The sequence below is a fragment of the Suncus etruscus genome, chromosome 9 (assembly GCF_024139225.1).
Source record: "Suncus etruscus isolate mSunEtr1 chromosome 9, mSunEtr1.pri.cur, whole genome shotgun sequence".
Classification (NCBI taxonomy): domain Eukaryota; kingdom Metazoa; phylum Chordata; class Mammalia; order Eulipotyphla; family Soricidae; genus Suncus; species Suncus etruscus.
The window spans coordinates 15,569,276-15,594,185 of record NC_064856.1 but is presented as its reverse complement, the minus strand read 5'-3'; the positions used below and the strand labels follow the sequence as shown (position 1 = coordinate 15,594,185).

Here is a 24,910-nt window from a genome sequence, read left to right as displayed (position 1 = left end):
CTGCAGTGCTCAGGGGCCATGTTTGCTGAATTCAGGAGACTAGACATGTGCTCTGCCAGTTGAGTTCACTCCTTGTCATTAAAAATGGAGCAGTGAGATTGAAGGGGCCCAGAAAGATAGTACAGTCGTTAAGGTACTTGTCTTACATGTGTCTGTATGATGATGTTTTGAATCTCTGCATGTTATATGGTCTCCAGCATTGCCAGTGTGGTCCTTGAGCACTGCTCGGTAAGGTAAAACAGGAGAGAAAAACTGTTAGTCTCTTTTCCCCTTTGTTTCCTCGCTGCTGACTTCACCACCATATCAATTTCTAGTCTAGATCTTTGGTCCTGCTAGCTGATGATTTTAGGTCCTTGGAGTGAAAGCTGCATAGAGCATTTCCCAGATGCTTGCTTTTTTGCTCTGGTTTCTGAGTCCAGTCTTCCCCTGGCTGCTCACAGTTATTCCCTATGTCTACAAGGGAAACGTGTTTCAGTGGGACAGAGAGACCAAGACTGTGAAGTCTGTGTTCTCTGCTCTCACAGACCTCCTGCTTCCCACTAAAACTTGTTCTCTGAATGTCTCTTGCAGAGTGACCTACCCAGCCAAAGCCAAAGGCACATTCATCGCAGACAGCCATCAGAACTTTGCCTTGTTCTTCCAGCTGGTAGATGTGAACACCGGGGCCGAACTCACTCCTCACCAGGTCAGGATAAGTGTGCTCTCTTTTAAAGGATTAGCTGATATTAGAAGATATATATTTAAGGCCAGCTATCTCTCTTTTTTTTAGTTTTGTTTTTGGGTCACACTGGGCAGCGCTCAGGAGTTACTCCTGGCTCTACGCTCAGAAATCGCTCCTGGCAGGCTCGGGGAACATATGGGATGTCGGAATTCGAACCACCATCCTTCTGCATGAAAGACAAACGCCCTACCTCCATGTTATCTCTCTGGCCCCCATGCCAGCTCTTTTTTTTTTTTTTTTTTTTGGTTTTTGGGCCACACCCGGTAACGCTCAGGGGTTACTCCTGGCTATGCGCTCAGAAGTCGCTCCTGGCTTGGGGGACCATAGGGGACGCCGGGGGATCGAACCGCGGTCCGTCTCCTAGGCTAGCGCAGGTAAGGCAGGCACCTTACCTCCAGCGCCACCGCCCGGCCCCCTTTTTTTTTTTGGCAGCTATCTCTTAATGCCTTTTATTTCAGGGAGGTGGTTTTGTTTTGTTTTTAATGAAAAATGAACGCCCAGTGGCCGGGCGGTGGCACTGGAGGTAAGGTGCCTGCCTTACCTGCGCTAGCCTAGGAGACGGACCGCGGTTCGATCCCCCGGCGTCCCATATGGTCCCCCAAGCCAGGAGCGACTTCTGAGCGCATAGCCAGGAGTAACCCCTGAGCGTTACCGGGTGTGGCCCAAAAACCAAAAAAAAAAAAAAAAAAAAGAAAAATGAACGCCCAGCCTTTTAAATTCTGAACAAGCAGCATTTTTTCTGTCTGAAAATCTGAAGACTCGACCTTTATAAAACTGGTACCACTTTTGTATTATAAAGGAGTTGCTTTTGTTTGTTTGTTTTTTCTTAAGTAATGATAATTCATGATTAAAGTAGTCTCAAAAAATGACCTTTCCCCCCATAAGGCAGGGCAGATGTGGGCTCTGTTTTGTGGGACACCTTTTTGAGCCCCTTCTAGACAAAGATTTTCTCAGGCCTACCCTGTCCCGTTCCCATCTGTCTCGTGTCAATGAAATTTAGATCAATAATACCTTAAAGGCAGCTGAGTAGGCAGGACTCACAGCCATGGCATCAGCCCCCTGGATTGTGATGAGACTAAGCAGGAGCAGAGCTGGGTTTCCTTGGGAACTTTTCTGTGTTTTCCTTCTTTCTGAGACCCCAGGGCAGCTGCCTACAGAGTCACCATCCTGGCACTTCCCTTCCACCACCCCATCTCAGGGATACATCACTCTGGTGACTTATTTCTCCATGTTTTAGCTATCCAGCGTTTCCGAGCTTCTTCGGAACAGCTTTTCAATCAGAAATAGAAGAAGGCAAAACAACTGGAGTTAATGAGGACATGTCATTTAGCTGAACACCAGCCTCCTATGAGGCTCTGTGTGAGACAGACTTCAAGACCTCCAAGGAGCCAGTGGTGTTGGCTGGACAGGAGAAAGATCAGCTGGCCTAAATTCATTCTTTGTCAAGACTCACTGATATAGCCGTGGTGCTTCACATTTCTGGGTCATTTTACCAAATGCTTTGGTAGTGGTTCTCTGTTGCCCAGATTTAGAAGAATAAAGGAATTTGTATTTTCTCTGTGGATTCAACACTCCCTCTTCGACCATGGCAACTCCTTTAATGCCTCTTGTGATTTGTGAAATGGAACCACACCCTTGTTGAATTTTTTAATTTCAAACATCTAAAAGAGAAGCTCTGAATGACTTTATTAAGATTTTTCCTAATGTTCAGAAACCTTAATTTCTTTCTTCTTAAAGTGTTTTTAATTCTCTCTCTCCTTCTCTCTCCCTCTCTCCCTCTCCCTCTCCCTCTCCCCATAGTTAGGGTACTTTCACCTGTGCTTACCAGTTCAGTTCAGCCATACAAGTAACAGTTGTTCACATCAGGTTCACTGTCATACTCTTGTGCTTGATTTGTGGGGATTGTGCACATTGTTGTACATACAGTACAGCAGGGTTTCATATACTCAGGCAGATGCTCTGAGCCACTGTGTCAGTCTCCAGGCCAGATCTTTTTTTTTTAGGGGGGGGGCACACCTGGTGACACTCAGGGTTACTCCTGACTATGTGCTCAGAAATTGCTCCTAAAAAAAAGGAGGGGGGGCGGAGAAATAGCACAGCGGTGTTTGCCTTGCAAGCAGCCGATCCAGGACCAAAGGTGGTTGGTTCGAATCCCCGTGTCCCATATGGTCCCCCGTGCCTGCCAGGAGCTATTTCTGAGCAGACAGCCAGGAGTAACCCCTGAGCATTGCCGGGTGTGGCCCAAAAACCAAGAAAAAAAAAAAAGAAAGAAAGAAATTGCTCCTAGCTTGGGGGACCATATGGGACGGGGGGGGGGGGGGTGTCAAACCGCAGTCTGTCCTAGGCTAGCATGGGCAAGGCAGACACCTCACCACTTGTGCCACTGCTCCAGCCCCCGGATCTTAGTTTCTTTTGTTTGTTTGTTTTTTTTGCTTTGGGTCACACCTGGCAGTGCTCAGGGGTTCCTCCTGGCTCTACGCTCAGAAATCGCTCCTGGCAGGCTCGGGGGACATATAGGATGCCGGGATTCGAACCACTGTCCTTCTGCATGCAAGGCAAATGCCTTACCTCCATGCTATCTCTTCAGCCCCACATCTTAGTTTCTTATGCCAATGGGTGGGTGTGGGGAGAGTTGAGGTGACTAGACTCATACCAATAGTCTACTCTTTGTAGACTAGCTGCTGTCAACAACACATCTCCATACTTAGGTCATTAATAATCTTAACTGTTATACCACAATTCGAGGTTAATCCTTGTGTCTTATTAAGGTCCAAGGAGGTTAAGGAACTTGTTCAGTGCGAATCAGTTAGTGAACCCTGATCTGTCTCCAGATGCTGGGCTCTGACATGGAGCTGCTGTCTGGATTGGAGCTCAGCTTTCCTATCAATCCCCTTGCCTCCTTCACTGAAACCTTAGCTAGAGGGCCTTGGAAATTAAAAATTGGCCTTTTACAGTTCCACCTCATTTCCCTTCTTTTCATCCTCTGGTGATGAAGTTAATTGGGCAGCAAAGTGGCCAAAAGACAGGGAGAAGAAATTACAGCAATAGCAAAGGACTTAAATCATCCACAAACTGGGTTTTAACCCTCCGAGTAGCAGACAACTTAACTGACTGAGCCTCTGTTATTTGTTTGTTTGTTTGTTTGTTTGTTATTTAGGTTTTATACCACAAAAAGTTGTTTGCACAAAACCAAGTGCTAGTTACCCTTCCTCCTCTTAGGCAGGTCTGTGACCCCACGGAGCTATAGATCCCCATGATTGCATGCAGGGATCTCAAACTCAGTTTACCTGGGGGCCGAAGGAGGCAAAGTCAAGGTGATTCTTGAGTGCAAAGTCAATAGTAAGCCTTGAACATTGAGGGGTGTGAACCAAACAACTAAAACAAAACAAAACAAAACAAAAAAAGATTCCTTTAGGGCAGGACCACAAAATGTTGTACGGAGGACCGCAAATGGCCTACGGCCGCGAGTTTGAGACCCCTGGAGAGTGTCTTGGTGATTAGATCTTGGGGCCTGAAGCAGTTTTGAAGCAATTAGATAAAAAACTGTATTCTTGTTCCATCTAGACATTTGTTCGTCTTCACAACCAGAAGACGGGACAGGAAGTCGTGTTTGTCGCCGAGCCAGACAGCAAGAATGTGTACAAGTTCGAACTGGATACCTCTGAGAGAAAGCTGGAGTTTGACTCTGCATCTGGCACCTACACACTGTACTTGATTATTGGAGATGCCACTTTGAAGAACCCAATCCTGTGGAATGTGGTAAGTGTACCCTGGGCCAGGTACATGGGTGTTGCTCTTCACCCCTATGTCCCCATGGGAGACAGTGGAGAGACTGTCGCCTTTGCCATTACTACCAGGAGTGAAATGCAAAGGTCCGCATAATAATCGGTGGTTGATAGTGATTGAGTAACCTGAGCATGGCCAGGAGAGCCCTGGGAAAGCCTTCTTGCCACATCATCACACCCCTAACCCAAACAGTGGCTGAGTGACTAATGAAGTATAATTCTTTCCTTGTGGGTTCTGGTGTTCTGTGAAATTTTAAGTAAGTGATACTAGAATGAGATTTTCATATTATAGCCAGACACTGGGGGGAATATATGGACATACATGATAAAATTCCTGACCTCGAGACAAAAGAACCTTCTAGGTAAACTTGGACTCTGGTAAGGATTTAGGAAGGTACAGACAAATAGATTAGAAGTTGTTCGGAATGCTAATAGACCAGCATCAGTGAGACATGTTACAGCTCACACACGCTTTCTACCTCTGGGTCTCATTTTTTATTTGTACCTTAAGAAACATCTTCTCCCAAGACTTAGCTTCAGAGATTGGAGTTGAAGGAATACAAGGGAGATGGTTGGAGATGGTCTGTAGACTCCTGTAGATTCAGGAGCTTTTGGTGACATGTGTGGGTTCACTGTGTAACCCAACAGAACTGGGCAATCACCACAGGTGGTGAGCTTCCGGGCCATAATAGGGTTGGCTCTCTCTGTAAGACTGTCTTCCTAATGTGCTTCATCTCAACAGCTACTTTTGTAGAAGATCCCATTTTTCACTTTATTTTCTCCTTCCGTTTCTCCGTCTCCCTTCCTTCCTTCCTTCCTTCCTTCCTTCCTTCCTTCCTTCCTTCCTTCCTTCCTTCCTTCCTTCCTTCCTTCCTTCCTTCCTTCCTTCCTTCCTTCCTTCCTTCCCCTTCCCTTTCCTTCCTTTCCCTTTCCCTTTCTTTTCCCTCCCTTCTCTCCCCTCCATTTCCCTCCCCTTCCCTACACCAGTAAGAAAACTTACTGGTTTTCTTACAGAGAAAGTAAGAACTCTTTCTCAAAAAAGCTCTTTCAACAGAGACTTACTTTATTCTTGAAATTTCTACCATCTTAACAAATGGTGCGACTAACAAATAAGAAGGTATGAGACTACTTGCAGCTCTGCCTAGTTACGGCAACAGGCACAGGATGCCTCTGCCCTGTGCCTTTCAGCTCTGCTCTTGTCTTTCTAGGCTGATGTGGTCATCAAGTTCCCCGAAGAGGATGCTCCATCAACTGTTCTGTCCAAGAATCTATTCACACCCAAGCAGGAAATTCAGGTATACTCAGAGACAGGTGAATCACTCTGGTATGTTCCATAGTTGGGTCCTAGAGACTGGCTCTCAGAAGTAAGTAGGGAGACCCCTAAACACACAAGAGGTCCAGCCCTCAGACCCCTGCTCATGGGCCACTGAACAGGTAAGTGTGACCTGCCACATTGTCTCCTACAGTGGTTGGGACTTTGGGGGGAGTTCAAGTGGAAACCCACCTGGGAGGTCAGGACTCACCTCCCTGTAGGCAAGTGCTTTCTCTCCATGAGTGATCCATGCCTAGCTCAGCCCAGCCCTGGGTCTGGTCTCTGGATCAATGTTAGTGGCAGGTACAGAGAGAAAGCTTTGGAAAATGGCTTACAGAAGCAACAGTAACCATTGAATTATTTGTGCACTGCTTATGGCAGCTGAGGTGGATCTCGCCAGTAGACTCTTTTGCAGTCATAAGAAATGATCCTGGGCCTGGAGAGATAGCACAGCGGTGTTTGCCTTGCAAGCAGCCGATCCAGGACCTAAGGTGGTTGGTTCGAATCCCGGTGTCCCATATGGTCCCCTGTGCCTGCCAGGAGCTGTTTCTGAGCAGACAGCCAGGAGCAACCCCTGAGCATAGCCGGGTGTGGCCCAAAAATAAAAAAAAAAAAAAAAGAGAAGAAATGATCCTGCTGTATTGCCATGGAAACCTTTCTAGGAGTTAATGGTTGATGTGTTTAAAGCAGGCTACTTAATCTCACTCTCAAGAGAAAAAGGACAAGAGCCCAAAGAGCAAGAAGAATATAGTGGGAGTCTTTTATTAAAAATCCCCCAATGGGGCTGGAGAGATATCTACACAGTGGTAGGGCATTTCCTTGCAGCCAACCCAGTACAAATGGGTTCAAATCCCAGCATCCCCTGTGCCTGCCAGGAATGATTTCTGAATGCAGAGCCAGGAGTAACTCCTGAGCACTGCTGGGTGTGACCCAAAAACAAAAACAAAACAAAACAAAAAGTCTCCCAGATGTTGACATGGGCATTGTTCTGTCTGTGACCTGGGCATTATTTAGGCTAGAAGATAAGCACAGGTAGAACAGTGATGATGAGGGGTCCTGTGTACTGACTTTTGTAGGACAATGCAGGTCTTAGCTTTTGCTCCAGGCAATGTTAGAACCTCCTTGGAGATAGCAGAAGCAGAGAGGATCAAAGGTGAAAATCGAAAACAGGGGTCTCAGGCTGGATTGACGCCTTTTGGAATTGGTTGCCTGGACATTAGCATGCAGGAAGTCAGCATAGGAAGAAAGTCTTTTTTTTTTTTTTTTTTTTTTCAAGAACAGGAGAGTTCAGTGGAACAAGTGTTTGCTTTGTATGCTGGAGACTCTTTCACTCTAACATAATATGGTTTCCTGAGCACACAGGGATATGGCCCAAAAACCAAAAGGAAAGATATAAACATTTCTTATGTGTGGAAGAACTTACAGAGAGCCAATGGTCCTTGCACAAGTCTAGCAGGATTGTCATTGCCCTCCTACCCCCTACTCCTCAGCTAGACACTGAGGCAGAGTATTGAAAGTAGGCTGAGGAGAAGATTCCAAGGTCTGGAGCATATACCTTACACACAGGAACCCCAGATTCAAACCCTTGCCCTTCATAGTCCCCATGCACTCGCAGGAATAGCTTCTGACCACAACCAAAAACCTGTGGAAGCCACTTGCCTACAATTGTGCTATCAAAAGATCAGTTTGGACCTACCATAGCTCTCTGGCCTCATGGTTTAACAGTGCTGGGCCACTCTGTCCAGATGAGCTTCCTAGAAATCTCCATATCTAATTGCCAGCTAAAACAAAGATATCCGGTGAATGCTTGGCCTAGACTTTGGTTTGCTTAGTGAGAAAGGGAGGACATTTAGTGCTTCCTGGGGCTCAGGGGGAATGTATTGACTTGGAACCCGCCTTAGTGAAGCTCTGTTACATTCTAGGACTGATGCTTCTACCAGTTAGCTATCTTAAGTGGGGTCACAACACGCAACCATGTTGCTCTTGACATTCTGAAAGCCAGAAGCCAGTGCAGAGAAATGGCAGAAGTCATGCTAGATTTTTGCCTTCGGGTGACCCTTTTTCTCCATGCGTGTTTTCAGTGTTTGGGGAAGTGTTCAGTCCGGGGAAGGGCATTTTCTTAAATGTTCTTGGTGTGTTTTCTTTTGGCAGCACCTGTTCCGAGAGCCTGAGAAGAGGCCCCCCACGGTGGTGTCCAATACGTTCACCGCCCTCATCCTCTCACCTTTGCTGCTACTCTTTGCTCTGGTGAGTAGCTCTAATTAGCATGGGCAGCATGTGTCTAGCACCACACTCAGCAGATGGAGCTGCTCCAAAGGTGGTCCTTTGCTCGTGGCCACAACAGAGCTTCTAAGGGGTCCAGCAGCTGTGACCTGAACCAGTGATCAGAATTACAGAGAAACCAAAATTCCCACTGGAGGGGAGCAGCCAAAAATGCACGGCTCTTACTAGCTAGGAACACGAAAAAGTACCTACTAGCTATTAAAAATGATAAAAGTGTGCAGACTATGGTGCTTCATAGACATGTTGAGACGGGGTCACGTGTGAAAGAAGAGGCCCAGTGCTGCCAGCTAATGCAGAATGACACAGAGCCAGGAGCACAAAACCACAGACTCAAAGCCTCATGGAAACAGTTCGGTGATAGGGCATACTTGCAATGGAATAATATGTGGTTTATTGAAGGAATAGATTTTGATGCTGCTATTCTAAGATAGCCATCACCTTACCGGCATGAGGGCGAAGGTGTTTACACTGAGAGGCTCTATACCTAGTGTTTCTACTTAATGTAAACACCTTCCCAGGCTCTGATTTATTTTGTGAGTACCTCTAAAGAGAGGACCTTTTGGGAAGTGTAGGGGAAGGAAATTTTCTTTTATGTTTTTCTGCTGAGTTTTGTTTTATGACCAGAAAATTTTGGTGGGAGTAGTGTGTGGGGAGGGTGGGGTCCTCCATTAAAGTCATAACATTATAAATAGAGAATTTGAAGGACTATGGGTAACTCACTAGAATTTCCTTTTAGAAAATTGGCAGGGCCAGAGAGATAGCACACCAGTGTTTGCCTTGCAAGCAGCCAATCCAGGACCTAAGGTGGTTGGTTCGAATCCCGGCGTCCCATATGGTGTCGTGTCCCCCCCCCCCCCCCCCCGTGCCTGCCAGAAGAGCTATTTTTGAGCAGATAGCCAGGAGTAGTAACCCCTGATCACCGCCGGGTGTGCCCCCCCCCCCCCCAAAAAAGAAAATTGGCCTGTATTCCTGATTCAGTCATTGACTCCTGTCAGGGAGGGCTGGTTTGGTTTGTCTAAATTGAAGGCATGCCTCGGCTTTCAGAAACCAGAGCAAGGGGTTAGGACAGGTCTCCTGTTTTCTCAGAACACTGAGCGAGTTTGCCCAGTTCCCTCAGACCCAAAGCTATAGCCCGAACATGCCTTCTACCAGTTGCCACTGAGTCTGTCTCTCCAGTCCTCAGAGAAGTTCTGGCCACTGTCAGCTACTCCATCTTAAATGCATTTTCTGACCTTTGTGCTTCTTGGTTTCATCTCTTTTAAAATAGAAAAGGTTTGCTGTAATAAAAAGTGACTTTTCAGCTTGAGTCACCCAGGCATGTTGGCAAGCAGGTGTTGGGATGTCTGCCTAAAGAAGAGGGGATGGGTTTTTCCTAAGGACAGAGAAGAGGATGCTTGTCACTTGGAAAAAAATTCCCCTCCTGCAAGTCTGCATGAACTTTGGAGCCCTCGGGCTGCTCATTGGATTAGCATCAACATGGCATGTGTTATCTCCCTTTCAAGTTCTAATGTCTTTTTAATTTATTTCTCTTCACCGTTCAGTGGATCCGGATTGGTGCCAACATCTCCAACTTCAGTTTTGCTCCTAGCACGATTATCTTTCACCTGGGACATGCTGGTAAGTGCCCCCCGGCTGCTAATTTCATTTAACCTCCTCTGACATTTAGCCTGCCCCCACAGAAGCCCTGTTAAGTAGAACCATAACATATTAACTATAATGACTTAATAGCATAACATTTCCCTTTTCCTCCTGGCCTTTTAGGACAGTTAATATGATGATAAACCTGGTTGGTCCATCAGCTTATAACAGCTGTTATTATATCAGTTTTCATTGTCCTAGACTACTTTTAGTAGGCCATCTACCCTCATTTAATAGCCCCACTCATTTCCAGAGATTACTCACTTAGTGTGTCTTTATATTGGGCCATCTTCCTGGGTGAAGAGCATTAATGCCGCTTCTAAAGGTTATCTTTCCCCACCACGTCGATCTCCCTATTTGCCAGCGGCTGTGTCTGGACAATTTTAGAAAACAGTCCCTTCCGCACTCAGGCACACTCGGACCCAAATGGAACAGGACATTGTCAAACATTAAGGCATCTCCAAGACTGGTGGCACTGTGGGTGCCTGGCTCTTGCCCACATTTCCGTGGCCACCCTTGTTTCCTTGACTCTCAGAATTCCCACCCACCCCACATGCAGATTTTGTAGTGTCCTCAGGTCAAGTCCTTGAAGTCCTCAGCAAATATGAACTGTGCTTTTCTGGGGACAAGCCTCAAAAACTGCTCGGCTTCCCGCAGGAGTCTGTTAGCCTCAGACTCTTGCAACTACTACCATTCTTTCTTCCAGCTACTACCATTCTTTCTTCTGGCTAGTCACTGAGCTGCATACTTGCTTTCCAAGCCAGTCCTAGGTACAAATTGGTTTTGGTGTTGACTTTTTCCACCAGAGTGCTGTTTGCTCCTGTCCCCTCACTTTTTGTTTTTGTTTTTGTTTTTTGTTTTGTTTTGTTTTGTTTTTTGGGTCACACCGGCAATGCTCAGGGGTTACTCCTGGCTCTATGCTCAGAAATTGCTACTGGCAGGCTCGGGACCATATGGAATACCGGGATTCAAACCACTGACCTTCTGCATGCAAGGCAAACGCCTTACTTACCTCCATGTGGCCCATCGTCGTCCCCCCCCTGCACTTTTATCTGATTTCTGATAGAGGTGGATTGATAAGAATCAGGATCCTTGGTTACAAGGGGCAGAATTTAGGCTCAAAAAAATGAAATGTGGGGGCCGGTGAGGTTGCGCTAGAGGTAAGGTGGCTGCCTTGCAAGCTCTAGCCAAGGAAAGACCACGGTTCAATCCCCCGGCGTCCCATATGGTCCCCCCAAGCCAGGGGCAATTTCTGAGGGCTTAGCCAGGATTAACCCCTGAGCATCAAATGGGTGTGGCCTGAAAAACCAAAAAAAAAAAAAATGTGGAGGAAGTGCAAAGCCTAGAAAGGCCTTGGGATTTTTTTTTTGGGGGGGGTCACACCCAGCAGTGCTCAGGGGTTACTCCTGGCTGTTTGCTCAGAAATAGCTCCTGGCAGGCACGGGGGACCATATGGGACACCAGGATTCGAACCAACCACCTTTGGTTCTGGATCAAGGCAAACACCGCTGTGCTATCTCTCTGGGCCCAGGCCTTGGGATTTTAATACCCAGCTCCAAGCCCATTTTACTAAACTGTCCTTGTTTCCTTCTTAGTCAGGATGACAAATTATCCGTCCAAAAAAGATTTTTTTTAATAAGGCCAGAGAACTAGCATAGGAGGCAGTGTTCTTGAATTGCTTGTGGCCAACCGTTAGCTGCACTACATTAGGATCTGTCTGTGCACCCTCAGGGGTCACTCCTGAGCACAGCCAGGAATAATTCCTGAGTGACTGACTACATGGGTCTGGGTAAAAGAAAGAGGTGGTGGAAATGTATGGAACACTATGTACTGTATACTTTCTTTTTTGGTTTTTTTGGGTTTTTTTGTTGGTTTTTTTTTTTTGGTTTTTGGTTTTTGGGTCACACCCAGCAGCGCTCAGGGGTTACACCTGGCTCTGTGCTCAGAAATTACTCCTGGCAGGCTCGGGGGACCTTATGGGATGCTGGGATTTGAACCACCGACCTTCTGCTTGAAAGGCAAATGCCTTACCTCCAGGCTCTCTCCGGCCCCTAGTTTCATTTTTTAATGAAAAAATATTTATGTGCTATATATTTTAAAAGTAAAATAAGGGGCTAAAGAGATAGCATGGAGGCAATGTGTTTGCCTTGCATGCAGAAGGACGGTGGTTTGAATCCCGGCATCCCATATGGTCCCCTGAGCACTTCCGGGTGTGACCCAACAACCAAAAAGAAAAAAAAAGGTAAAATAAATAAATTACTCTTAAAGAGATCGGAGGAACTGGAGAGAGAGTACAATGGCTAAGATTGTTTTCCCCTGCACATAGTCAAACCAGGTTTAATCCCATGAGTCCTTTCAGGATTAATCCCTAAGCACAGAGCCAGAAGTAACACTAAACACCACTGAGTATAGTTCATAAACCAAAAGGAAGGAAGGGAGGGAGAGTGGGAGGGAGAGATGGAGGGAGGAAGGGAAACAAAACAAAACCATGAATTAGAGTAGCTAAGGCTCAGGGGACCATATGGGATGCCGGAATTCGAACCACATCTATCCTGGAACTGCTCTGTTAAGGCAAATGCCGTACCACTGTGCTATCTCTCCGGCCCCTAAGATTTTATGGTTTTGTTTTGTTTTGGGGCCACACCCAGTGACACTCAGGGATTACTCTTGGCTATGCGCTCAGAAATTGCTCCTGGCTTGGGGGACCATATGGGATGCCACAGGATCGAACCACTGTCCATCTTAGGTCAGCTGCGTGCGAGGCAAATGCCCCACTGCTGCGCCATCACTCCAGCCCCAGATTTTGTTTTTTTGCTGGTGAATTTCTTGGTAGCAGAAGAGAGGGGCCGGTTTCAGATAAAAGGAATGAAAAAAGCCTGTCTTAGCTAGAAGCAATGACCTTTTCCTGAGCCAGCAATCACATCACTGCCCTCAGCTGTCTTCTCGAAGGCATTCTCCAAGGCATTCGCCCCTGTTCTTGCAGCTATGCTGGGACTCATGTATGTCTACTGGACTCAGCTCAACATGTTCCAGACACTGAAGTACCTGGCTATATTGGGCAGCGTCACGTTCCTGGCTGGAAACCGGATGCTTGCCCAGCAAGCAGTCAAGAGGTAATGCTGGGAGTGGCTGGAACCTGGAATAGGTATTCATCAGCTCTTTCCCCCTAGCTCTTTGAACAAGGGTGTATGACAAAATGATTCATGGCCATAGGAACCAAGTGTGACACTTTAATCCAGAAGGATACAAAAGCTTCTAAGTCAGACAGGAATTTTGTGATCAACTTGAAAAGTTAAAATCACAACCACTCACACCTCTACACATAAGAAAAAAGAAAGGAAGATTAGTTGTGTGTGATGATGAACCAATTCAAATATGTGGCAGAAGATGGTAGTTCAGTGCTGGCTGGATAAAAATTTCCTGTGCTGCTCCTCTACCTTCCTTCCGTGCAAGCCTGGAGGGCTCCTCCCCTCGGTCCCACAACAGGCTCGCAGAGTCTCATCCCTAAGCCTGTGACCCCTCCTCCATCCCCAGAGCTGGACGCACTGCTCAGTAGTCTGCCAAGCTCTTGCCAGAAACCAGACCCGCTTAATTTCTCAAACATATTTGGGAACCACACAGGGGCAGCCCACTGGCAGCTTTGCCTTTTGAGCCTTGAAGTGAGGGCAAATCTAAATGTCACATAGGTGTTTTATTGATTTGTTTCATTAGAACTGGGGTGTGTTCAGCAATGTAAAGGTCAATCAGAAAAGGTCAGCATCGCTCTCACCTTTGGCAGCTAACATTTTCCAACATGCCTGCCCTGCTTTATCCTCTCCAGAACTTTTGTTGGAAAAATGTGACTCAAAGGTATGGCCACTGCCGGTTCCCACAAACCCAGGAGAGGCTCCCTCAGAGCATTGCTCCCCACTCCCTGGGAGGATTCCAAGTTCCATCATCAGAGCTTCCCTAAGCCCTGGCAATAGCAGCTGCTCATTTTGCTCTCCCTCCAGCAGCCTAGACAGAGCTGAAAAGGCACAGGGGACTGTGTAGGTATTTCTAAGTAGAATGTGTTTCCTCACAGCCACCAGTTTGTGCAAGGAACCAAAGACTGTGCCTGATAATTCTCTTTCAGTAGTTGCCCACGCAAGTCACACAAAACCAAGGGCTATTAGGGGTATATGACCTGTGATTTTACTTTGGTCCTGTGTGATCTGTGAGCAGGACTTTGTAATATGACTGTGTTTCGTGGGTAGATAAGGTGAAAGCTGATCTTCACTGGCGGGGTTTCAGTTCCAGAACTAATTGCCCCTATTGGAAGCTCTGGTCATGTGTTTGTTATTTTTTCCCTCAGCTTATTTCTCTTCTCACTAGCCTTTTCTTGATTCTCAAATCCTCTTTCCTTTGGCAGGATCGCTGCAGAGCAGAGCAGTAGATTGGCAAAATATAGGACACTACGGTAAAGATGAGGGGTGACTCACCCCAGAAGCAGGCTCCTTCCCCATTTTAGTCACCTCATGCATGTCAGTTGTCCTGTAGCTTTCAGCCCATTCGTCCTTCCCTACTACTCCCCAAAGCCAATGCTGAATTCTGAGCTCCTACCTCCTAGACCAGGTTATAACTGACTGGAATGAAAGTCGTCCTGGTTGGACCAAGTAAGGAGACAAATTCTTACAGAGATGGCCGGCCAGGCACTTAATGAAAAAGACTCCATGCTGGCCAGGAGGTTCTTCTAAACCACAGTATTCCTTGTTCATAGGAGAAAGGAGTGGAGCTAAGAGCTAAGACAGATCCATCCTTGGCCTTTCTAAAAGTGCCCATTCAGGACATGTAAATTCATTCAGTAATGATCCCGTGCAAGTCCTGGCATACCTGGTTTTCGTTCCTAGCCCTTTTTGGAATACCGATCATTGGTTTGGCCAAATAATGTCATTTGGTAGACTTTTGATGCCTACAGGGTTTGGTCAAGTAATGGCAGATCAAAGCCAGGACAGTTCCCTATGCCATAGACTCAAGTCTATCAAGGGGCTAATTGCAACAGCAGCTTGGATGGAGAGAAGGAAGGAGAGTGTCTGATGCTTCACTGATAAGCTTCTCTGACCTAGGGATTCTTTGAAGAGCCTGGTGGTATTTTGGGCTCTACGACCATCTGTACTCTGGAAACCCCTGAGCCCTGCCGCTGTGCTGTGAGCCCTGTAGAGTGTGGGGACTGATGTGTGTGGCTGTTTCCACTCACATGTCATTGGCCATCTTGGAGCTATTTGTGCGGGTCTTTCACCCGCCCAAGGAAGGGGGAGGAAGTTTTATTTTTCATGTCTGTTCCCTCTTGCCCCTTGCCTTGAAATGGCTTTCCCTGCCAGAGCAATGAAGCTGTCTGATTTTTAGTCCTCAAGAAACAAAAGAGATCAATAGAGCATGACACATAATGCATTTTCACTGCTGTGCGAGCATAAGCTGAAATCTCAAGGCCTCACACCAAAAGGAACTACTTTGGTTTGTAATTTTCAGTCTTAAATTAAGGCCTAACTCATATATACTAAAATGGATGCCTTTAGAGCACTATTTTGTGACTATTTGCAAACACATTGCTAGAGGGTTATTTCTTTCACTTTACACATTGTGCAGACTGTTTCTACATTCCAAAAAGTTCCCATGTTCCTGAGACAAACATTTGGGTTTGTCCTAGAACCGCTCTATTAGAGACTGCTTTCTGCTATGTATTGAGCTTTTTCGTTCTTTAAAGTAACTCATTCATTTTATTTGATTTGTAGGTAGTCTGCCTTCACTCTGCTCCCCATAGCTCCATGATTATGCCTAAAAGAAAGAGAAGTAATTTGTTCACTGGGCATTTGGGACGTTCTGAGATTGGAACCTAGTGTTTTCAGGAAATACCCCTGGTAGCAAAAATAAAAATGACCTTTTTTTTTTTAGTTTGTTTTTTTATTTTTGTTTTTGGGTCACACCCAACAATGCTAAGGGGTTACTCCTGGCTCTGCACTGAGAAATCGGCCCTAGCAGGCTCAGGGGACTATATGGAATACCAGGGATTGAACCTGGGCCTGTCCCGGGTTGGCCATATGCAAGGCAAACACCCTACCTCTCTGCTATCTCTCCGGCCCCAAAAACAACCCCTTGTGATCTGAGCAGGTACAGGTTCTTGCCTACTTTATTCCTGCATCTCAACATGCCTGGGAACCTCTAAGTGTGTGTTGGCAGAGACTGAGATGCCTTCCCATGGTCCCCAGATCTGTGCCTGCATGTGCTTCTGGGTCTGTGGTTGTCGTGGAACCTGCCACACTGCACCTCTATGAGTCCCTCCACTTTTGCTTGCTGGTGGCCCCCACCTGCTGGCACCTTCTGTTGAGGATGTCATTTTTGCTTATTTGTTTTGTTTTGGGGCCACACCCATTGATGCTAAGGGATTACTCCTGGCACTGTGCTCAGAAATTGTTCCTGGCTTGGGGGACCATATGGGACGCTGGGGGATTGAACCGCAGTCTGTCCTAGGCTAGCGTGTGCAAGGCAAGCACCCTACTTGCGCCACCGCTCCAGCCCCAGAGGATACCACTTTTCCTATGTTTCCCTATCACTTCTTGGAGTCTAGAGAAAGGCAGCTCTGAGGAATTAAGGACTATGGGGATTGAGAGATTTCTATCCCCTCTTAGAATTATCCTACAAGCCAAGTCCCATTTTGAGAATCATTGTACAGTTAAATGCTCCATCTTGCCTCCCATGGCAGGAAGATGGTCCAGTGTCTGATCAGGATGCCCAGAACATCCTCTTCCCCGAAGCCAAGGACTGAATGCTGGGACCAGGTGAACCTGGAGCCTGGAATTGAAATGAACCTTGTGTTCGTTCACAGCTTCCTCTGTGTTCATCTGATGGAAATGTACTGTCCTTTGGCTTGCCCTGGGAGAGGTGTGCCTGGAATCCCTGTCTCCCACATCCACATCCCACTTTCCCAGTTTCCATCAGGCCCATCTCATCGTTTCCATTTCTGTTCTTGGCTGCAGTGTGAACTAGCAGTCTCAGAGTCTTCTGTGAAGGGAAATAGGACTTACAGACGTAGAACCGCTAAATAAGTGATTGCTCTCTAGTAAGTGGGATCTTAGAATGGGGACAGTTTCTTGGTTTAGTCATCACTTTGGGAATTGACAGAGTAAATTCAAGCCTTCCATAATTTTCTTTTTGTCTCAATTTTCTTTCAGAACAGCACATTAGTTCCAAAAGAAAAGGGAAATTCTAGAAGCTAAATGAACATCAAGAAAAGAAGTCAAGAACAGTTCACAGTTTGAAAAGAAGGGTGGAGAAAAAAAACAAAACAAAACAATTTAGGGAAAAAATCTAAATAGTAATCCTTTCTTTATATTTTTCTTTTTTAAAAAAATGTTTTGACTTGTTTATTTCACCAACACAGAACAGATACCCTTAAGCCCAGGTAATAATCTCTTTCTTTGGCCTGGTGCCCTGGCAAGATGCTGTGAATCTTCCTAACTTACCCAAGATACTGCTTTTGAAAAGCTGAAATTTGGACTGTCTGTGTGGGAATAAAGAAAATAGAGGATCTAAACTGACTAAGAATCTTCTGTTCCCTTTGGGCACAGGTCCTCAGGCCCTTTCCGTGTTGTCCTCCTCCTCTTCCTCAATCGAACATTTGATAGTTCCCTGCATGGGTCATCATCTTCCTACTAGATCTGTGGGACCACTGCTTTTGCCTTGGGCTTAGTGTAGGAGGGCTAATCCCATAAATTGTCTTGGGCTTTTAGAAAGACACACACAGGTCAGGAGTTCACCCTTGAGGCCCAGAAAATTGCTCAAAAGGGCTGTGATACATGCTATACATATGGGAGGCTGTGATTCTGTCCCTAATGCTGTGTTGTCCCCTGAGCACCAACATCAGGAGTAGCCCAAGTTCTGCCAGGCATGTTTAATAACTACTGGGGGACAGAAGAAGAATGCCACCTCCCTTTTAAGTTTTTTTTTTTGGGGGGGGTGGGTGGTTGTTAATTGGCTTTGAAGACATATTCTGTGATGCTCAGGGGTTACTCCTGGCTCTATACTCAGGAATCACTCCTGACAGGCTCAGGGCACTGTATGGGAAGCTCGAAATCCAAGCCTGGTAGCTGTGTGTAACTCAAATGCCCTATGTGCTATTCTATCACTCTGGCCCCAAGAATGCCCCTTTGAAGCTCGGCCAGGAGAATCATGGCTTAGAGGTTGTCTGACATGTGCAGACTGAAGTGTGTTTGATCACTGTGTTTGGTTCACTCTTTAAATGCCAACAAGCCCACTGTTAAACTTTAGCCAAGTGACCTAACTTCTCCATGTCACTTTTGTGACATTCCTGCTTAGACAACAAGGATGGTCAATGACCCTGGCCTCCTGTTCCTTTTTCTAAGGTACCTTGTAACCTCAGCAAAAGAGAATGGCATGGAGGAGAGCACCAGAGCCCTACCCACTGAGGCTGTCGCCTCTAGGGTCTGAGAATAGACATAATGGCTAGGGGAAAGAAGGGCCAGAGGCAGTTTCATTGAGAGGGCAGTTAGGCTGAGGGGCACCACAGACATTTGCTATGTGCCAGGTCCTGCTAGGTCTCTGGCAGTGGGCAAGACAGCTTGGTCATAATCCACTTCCTAGGAAACTCAGAAGGGAACAGAGCGGCTTTGTATGTGAGGACATCCAAGGAGGCAAGCACTGAAGAAGGAGCCTTTACAGATTTTGTGGGGTGTAAGTGAAAATGTGGCTAATCTGAGTAAATCAGGCCACTGTGACTGGGTGTAGTTAGCAAGGAAGCATTTTTAGAAGCCAGAACAAATGGGCCTCTTAAGGGCTGTGATTAAAAAGGATAGATAGGGGCCGGCGAGGTGACGCTAGAGGTAAGGTGTCTGCCCTGCAAGTGCTAGCCAAGGAAGGACCAAGGTTCGATCCCCTGGTGTCCCATATGGTCCCCCCAAGCCAGGGGCAATTTCTGAGCGCTTAGCCAGGAGTAACCCCTGAGCATCAAATGGGTGTGGTCCGAAAAACCAAAAAAAGGGATAGATAATGGGACCAGGGTGATAGCACAGCAGTAGTGTGTTTACCTTGCATGCAGCCAACCCGAATGGACCCGGGTTTGGTTCCCGGCACCCCAGATAGCCCTCCTCTTCACCGCCCCCCAACCTTCCAGGACTGATTTCTGAGCGCAATGCTAGGCCACATCTGAGTGCCCCCAGATGTGGACACACACATACACACACACAAAGTTACTTATTTCCTGTTCAACGGCAAAGTTGGGGAGACTTGGATTTTACACTGGGAGAAACTGGCAGAGGGAAAAACTCATTTGAAATACCTAACCCCAGCTAATCTTCCTGATGTAACCTCTGAAACCAGATTGCCCAGAAGAATTTATATGTCATTTAGTTGGTCTGGAAAGGCCAAACTCCTCATTTATATAAAAAAAAAAAAAAAAAAAAAAAAAAAAAAAAAAAAAAAAAACAACCTTGGGGCCGGTGAGGTGGCACCTAGAGGTAAGGTGTCTGCCTTGCAAGTGCTAGCCAAGGAATGGACCTCGGTTCGATTCCCCGGCATCCCATATGGTCCCCCCAAGCCAGGGGTGATTTCTGAGCGCTTAGCCAGGAGTAACCCCTGAGCACCAAACAGGTGTGGCCCGAAAAAACAAAAACAAAAAATAAATGAACTCAGTTTTTCTACAGGATGGTGATGGGGAGCAGATGAAATCCTGGATGGGAAACCCTGTGTGAACTCAAAGTGAACACAGAGATCAGCACTGATCATTAAAAGCACAAGTGTGGGCCCGGAGAGATAGCACGGCGGCGTTTGCCTTGCAAGCAGCCGATCCAGGACCAAAGGTGGTTGGTTCGAATCCCGGTGTCCCATATGGTCCCCCGTGCCTGCCAGGAGCTATTTCTGAGCAGACAGCCAGGAGTAACCCCTGAGCAACGCCGGGTGTGGCCCAAAAACAAAAACAAAAAAGCACAAGTGCACCATTGGAGAATTGCCTCCCGTGTGGCTGACCCAATTTGATCCCTGGTACTAAATACTAGTTTCCTGTTGGTTGTTGATTGTGGCCCCAAAACAAAACCAAAAGTATTGAGCAGCCTTAGCGAGTACCCTGTTAAGTCATTTACAGGAACACCACCACCTCGTCTCCATCCAGGATTTCAGATCACCTCAGTTACTGAGCAGGTCTCCCTTAGCATCCTCCAACTGCTGTCTGAGCCGCTGACCTGTCTCCAGCAAGAATCCTGCTAGAGGGGCCGGAACAGTGGCGCAGCAGTAGGGCAGTTTGCCTTGCATGAGGCTGACCTAAGACCGACCATGGTTCAATTCCTCGGCATCCCATATGGTCCCCCGAGCCAGGAGCAATTTCTGAGTGCAGAGCCAGGAGTAACCCCAGAGCGTCACCGGGTGTTCCCCCACCCCAAAATAAAAGGAATCCTGCTAGATTGCTTTAGTCAAAGTCCCCTAGTTAATTCTGGGCTAGAAAGGGATAGTAAGGCCTTGCATAGGGCCAACTTGGATTCAATCCTGCTCTCCAGGTAAGGTTTCTTGACCACTGCTGGGTGTGATCCCTTGCTCCAAGGACCCACCTGCCCATGCAATGTTGAAATTGAGCCAACCTCTAGCTGATGTCTCAGTCTTTGTTGCAACAATCCCAAATACAATTGTATCCTGCCACTTCACTAGCTTTGGGTTTTTCCTGGGTAGGGCCTTCTCTAGGGATTTCCAAGCACAGCCCCGAGTCTAACCAACTTGCTTTGAATTTCCTGGTGAGTGAGGGGTCCTTCGTTCTCTATCAGTGAACAGGTCACATTTAAAATACAGTACAGTGCCTGGCACTTTGCTTCACCATTTGCTGTGCTGGGAGCTGGACATGGTCATTCTGTAGTCCCCATCTCTTCTCCCCATTGTAGCATTTGCAGGAGCCTCGGGTGCAGGCCTGTGCCCTTTTTCTCTCCATTCTCTAGCTCCTGGAATCTTGAGATAAGCCCAGAGCACTGTCCTGGGGTCTGGAAATAGTTCCCAGCTTTATTCTCCTGAGACCCAACATCCCTTCACCCCACTCTTGCCTTTCCTCACACAGACAGCAGATGAAGTCAAGAACCAGCAGTGGTCAAAACCACAGAGCCCTGTTGATTAGAACATTTCTTTAGGGGAAATGAAAAGTTTTACTGAGGCTTCAGTAGGACCCAAGGGGAACAGGAAGCTCTATCATTCTTCAGGAGGGTGGGTCTTAAGGCTTTTAAGATGCCATTAGCGTCATCATGAATGGGGGACGGAGCCCAGAATCTCGCTACCACTGTGGTAATTGTGTTCAATTTAGAAACCACAGGGAGCAGTGAGTCCCAGTGGTCATTGCTGCATTGGAAAGATTCAGTGGAAGTCAAGAGAGCATCATTTGTGTTTCTGTGGGGATGGACCTAGGAGAGGAGCAGGTGGGTCTGGGGAAAGGGTGTCTGGAGTTGCCTGGGCCTGTCTGCTCAGCAGCGCCCCTTTGTTCTCTGTGCTCCGGATGAAGTGACCTGCCTGCCCTCCACTCATTCCAGCCTTCCTCTCCTCCCATTGTTGCCTGGTCTATGCAGAGCCTTTCCCACACTTCAGTCGACAGCAGGCATGGCGAGGGCGACGCTCCAGGAACAGGTGTTCCAAAGCATCAGGCTCAATTCCTTTGAGTCATGCTACTGGAGACAGGCACTGCTTGCCAGGCTCAAGGGACTTGGGGTGGCACCATGTGCCCCAGTCTAAGGAGACAAGGCGAGGAACCCTCAACCACTCTAAAATGCTGCATCTTATATGCACTTCGGTGTTTTGGGTTTTGTTTTACTCAGTTCTGATTTGAGGGCTATACCCAGAAGTGCTCAGGGCTTACTCCTGATTGTGCCCAGGAGTTACTCCCAATGGTGCTCTGGGGTGGGGTGGGGGGACCCTGAGGTGCCAGGGATCTACCCCAGCTCTCCTGCATGCAAAACATTTCTCAGGGAGAGCTGGGGGGGGGGGGCGGGAATCTCTCAGGCCCTAGAAACTGCCCTCCTGGCCTAAAAAAAAAAATCCTAAGCATGCTGTTTAGTGAATCTATGTACCCAGATGAGATACTCCCAGTAACTTCTTAGAGTCTTAATCAAAGCCTGTATAAAGTAGATATAGGGAATATTCAATCTAGGAAAGATGGCTTGAGGAGAAAAACTGATTAACCACAAATGCAAGTTGATTGCCAGATCCAACTTGAAGCCTAATTAAGTTTTTGTTTTTGTTTTTTTGGGGAGGTTTTTTGGAGGTCACACCTGGTGGTGCTTGAGGGTTACTCCTGGCTCTGTGCTCAGAAATCGCCCCTGGCAGGCACAGGGACCATATGGGATGCTGGGATTTGAACCACAGTTGACCCTGGGTCGGCCACTTGCAAGACAAATGCCCTGCTGATGTGCTCTTATTAAGCTTTAAACCACTGAGCCATCTCCTGGCCCCCTTTTGCTCAAAACTTTACAACAAGGAAGCTCAGTTCTTAGACTTCTTTGTTCTTTATTTTCCTTGGCATACTAAATAAACCACTCCTGATTGACTTCAAAGATGTAAATGGCTGGTAGACTGTTCCCTTGTGCACACCCAACCCAGGTTCTATCCCAGGCACCTCCCAGATGATCCCTAAACTTATCTAGGAGTGATCCCCGAGTGCAGAGCCAGAAGTAAGCCCTGAGCACTGCTGGGTATAGACTCCAAACAAAACCATGTAAAGGGTGATAGCTGACAAATCTCCAGACCTCCGACTTGATTCAACTCTAGTGCCCTAGTCCTACACACTAACTTTGCTCAGACCTGAGATATCCAAACCCAAATTCCTCAGCCTCAGCGCCTTGAAGCACCTAAATGACTTCCATCCTTTCAGTTATTTAGGCCCAGCCCATGACATCACCCTTGACTCATCCTTAGGCCATGTACCCTTTCCATCAGCAAACAAGTTCTGCACAAAGAATGGGCCCAGAATTTTCCCTTTTCACGGTTTGACTTGAAACTATAAGCCATGGGGCCAGAGAGATAGCATGGAGGTAAGGCGTTTGCCTTTCATGCAGGAGGTCATCGGTTCGAATCCCGGTGTCCCATATGGTCCCCCGTGCCTGCCAGGAGCAATTTCTGAGCCTGGAGCCAGGAATAACCCCTGAGCACTGCTGGGTGTGACCCAAAAACCAAAAAAAAAAAAGAAAAAGAAACTATAAGCCAGCTTGTCATTCCTGCTCAATTCTGGGGTGCACTCCCACACACACTGCCCTAGGCTCCAAGGCACTCAGCCTGCCTCCAGCCTCCACATCCCTTCCAGCTGTCCTCCCCTGCAGCCCCTTAAAACAACCACACTCAGGGCCTTGGCATGCATGTTGGGGTAGAAGTGGAGAGTCACAGCCTTCTGTTCACTGCCTCCTCCAAAACTTCGTCTCAGGCGTTCCTGGGTGTGACTCCAGCAACACTTGGCCAACTGAGGCCAAGAGTTCAGTGGTTGGGCATAGAGGTACCGGTGGGGTGGCACCAGAGGTATTGGGGAGACATGCAAATACAGTAGGGCTACACTGAGTGGTGCTCTGGGGTTGGAGGCCATGTATTTCAGGGAAGCAAACTTGGGTTATGACTCCAGATTGTTTGGGGGCCACCTCTGGTGCTGCTCAGAGGTTACTCCTGGCTCTGCACTCAGGAATCACTTCTGGTGAGGCACAGGGAACCATATAGGATGCTGGGAATCAAGGCTGGGCCAGTGTCGACCATATGCAAGGCACATGCCTTACCCACTGTATAATCACTTTGGCCTCTGACCTGGCTCTAGAGTTCTCCCCTAACCCCTGGCCTGGACTATTTTGGAGTTTTGGGGGAGGCAGGTTCTGCACTCAGGGATTACTCCTGGCAGTGCTCAGGGGATCAGATGGTGTGCCTGGGATCAAACCCGGGTCAGCCACATGCTGTATTGTGAGTTTGGGGGCACAGTCCTGGATCTGTGCCATGAGAATCCATTCCAGAGACCATATGGTACCCAGGATGTGTAGTGTTTACACCTGGGCTCTGCTGTTGAGCTGCCTTTCCTGGTGGGCCATGTTTCATCCAGATATTTACAAGACCTGACTTCCTCTCTTCCTTCAGGCCTTTTTTTTTTTTTTTTTTTTTTTTTTTTTTTTTTTTTTTTTTTTTGGTTTTTGGGCCACACCCATTTGATGCTCAGGGGTTACTCCTGGCTATGAGTTTAGAAGTTGCTCCTGGCTTGGGGGGACCATATGGGATACCGGGAGATCGAATCACTGTCCATCCTATGCTAGCGCTTGCAAGGCAAACACCTTACCTCTAGCGCCACTTCCCAGCCCCCTTTCAGGCCTTTTCTTAAAAGCCATGTATATTGGGTGCGGAGAGATAGCACAACAGTTGGGCGTTTGCCTTGCACACAGCCAACCCAGGAGGGACAGTGTTCGAATCCTGTCATCCCATATGACCCCCCAAGCCAGCCAGAAGCAATTTCTGAGCACAGAGCCAGGAGTAACCCCTAAGCACCCCTGGGTGTGACCCAAAACTAAAAAAAAAAAAAATGTCATGTATATGATAGTCACCATCTAAGTCCCACACAGCAGAGCTGTGATCCAGAGCGGAAAAGATGCCTCTGGCATGTGTCCTCTCCTTCCCTGTCCTCCCTCTGCAATTGTAGCTTCGGTCTCTGCAGTGCTGTCCATGTGAATGACTGCACAGCAGGTAAGCAGGGTCATATGACCCAGTTCAGAATAGAGGACTCTGCTCATAGCCCTGGTATGTGTTTGACTCCTCCCTCTCTCAGGAGCAGGGATGGGGCTGTTTGGTGACTTAACTCCTCTCCTCAGTTCCTTGTCTATGAAATGAGGTGCCCACCTAATCCTCTGCACTGAACTGTGTGAAACATGTAAGAGATTGACTGCATGGCCAGTTTTCTGAGCACTGACAGATATTAGCTCTTGGGTATTCTTCCATTTAGTTGTACCTGTCCTGTTCCCTTGGAAATGGATCTATAGTAAACATGGCAAACTGTGCTGAAGAGGAAAGGAAATGAAAGTACAGAGCAGAATGGAGGATTTTATTGTATTTAAAAGGGGAAGAGGCAGACAGAAAGGGAACAGGATGAATGGAGCCGGGGTTGAGTCTCCATACAGGTGAAATACAGACAGATCTTCATCCTTGGGAATTCCTGTGACAGAG

General features: G+C 47.3%; 1 protein-coding gene across 2 annotated transcripts in view; it reads left to right on the top strand.

Annotated features, from left to right (window-relative positions):
* The window catches only part of RPN2 (ribophorin II), a 65,571-nt gene extending 48,283 nt beyond the window's left edge, over positions 1 to 17,288 (top strand). The window contains exons 11-18 of one of the 2 annotated variants that reach the window (XM_049779197.1): positions 571 to 685; positions 4,286 to 4,480; positions 5,715 to 5,801; positions 7,970 to 8,065; positions 9,643 to 9,718; positions 12,723 to 12,852; positions 14,130 to 14,177; positions 16,927 to 17,288. In XM_049779197.1, the coding sequence (XP_049635154.1) occupies positions 571 to 685; positions 4,286 to 4,480; positions 5,715 to 5,801; positions 7,970 to 8,065; positions 9,643 to 9,718; positions 12,723 to 12,852; positions 14,130 to 14,177; positions 16,927 to 16,939 (760 nt within the window). In that variant the 3' untranslated portion in view covers positions 16,940 to 17,288. The remainder of the gene's footprint in view (positions 1 to 570; positions 686 to 4,285; positions 4,481 to 5,714; positions 5,802 to 7,969; positions 8,066 to 9,642; positions 9,719 to 12,722; positions 12,853 to 14,129; positions 14,178 to 16,926) is intronic. The other variant, XM_049779198.1, reaches the window with a different exon arrangement.
* Positions 17,289 to 24,910: the final 7,622 nt, after the last annotated feature.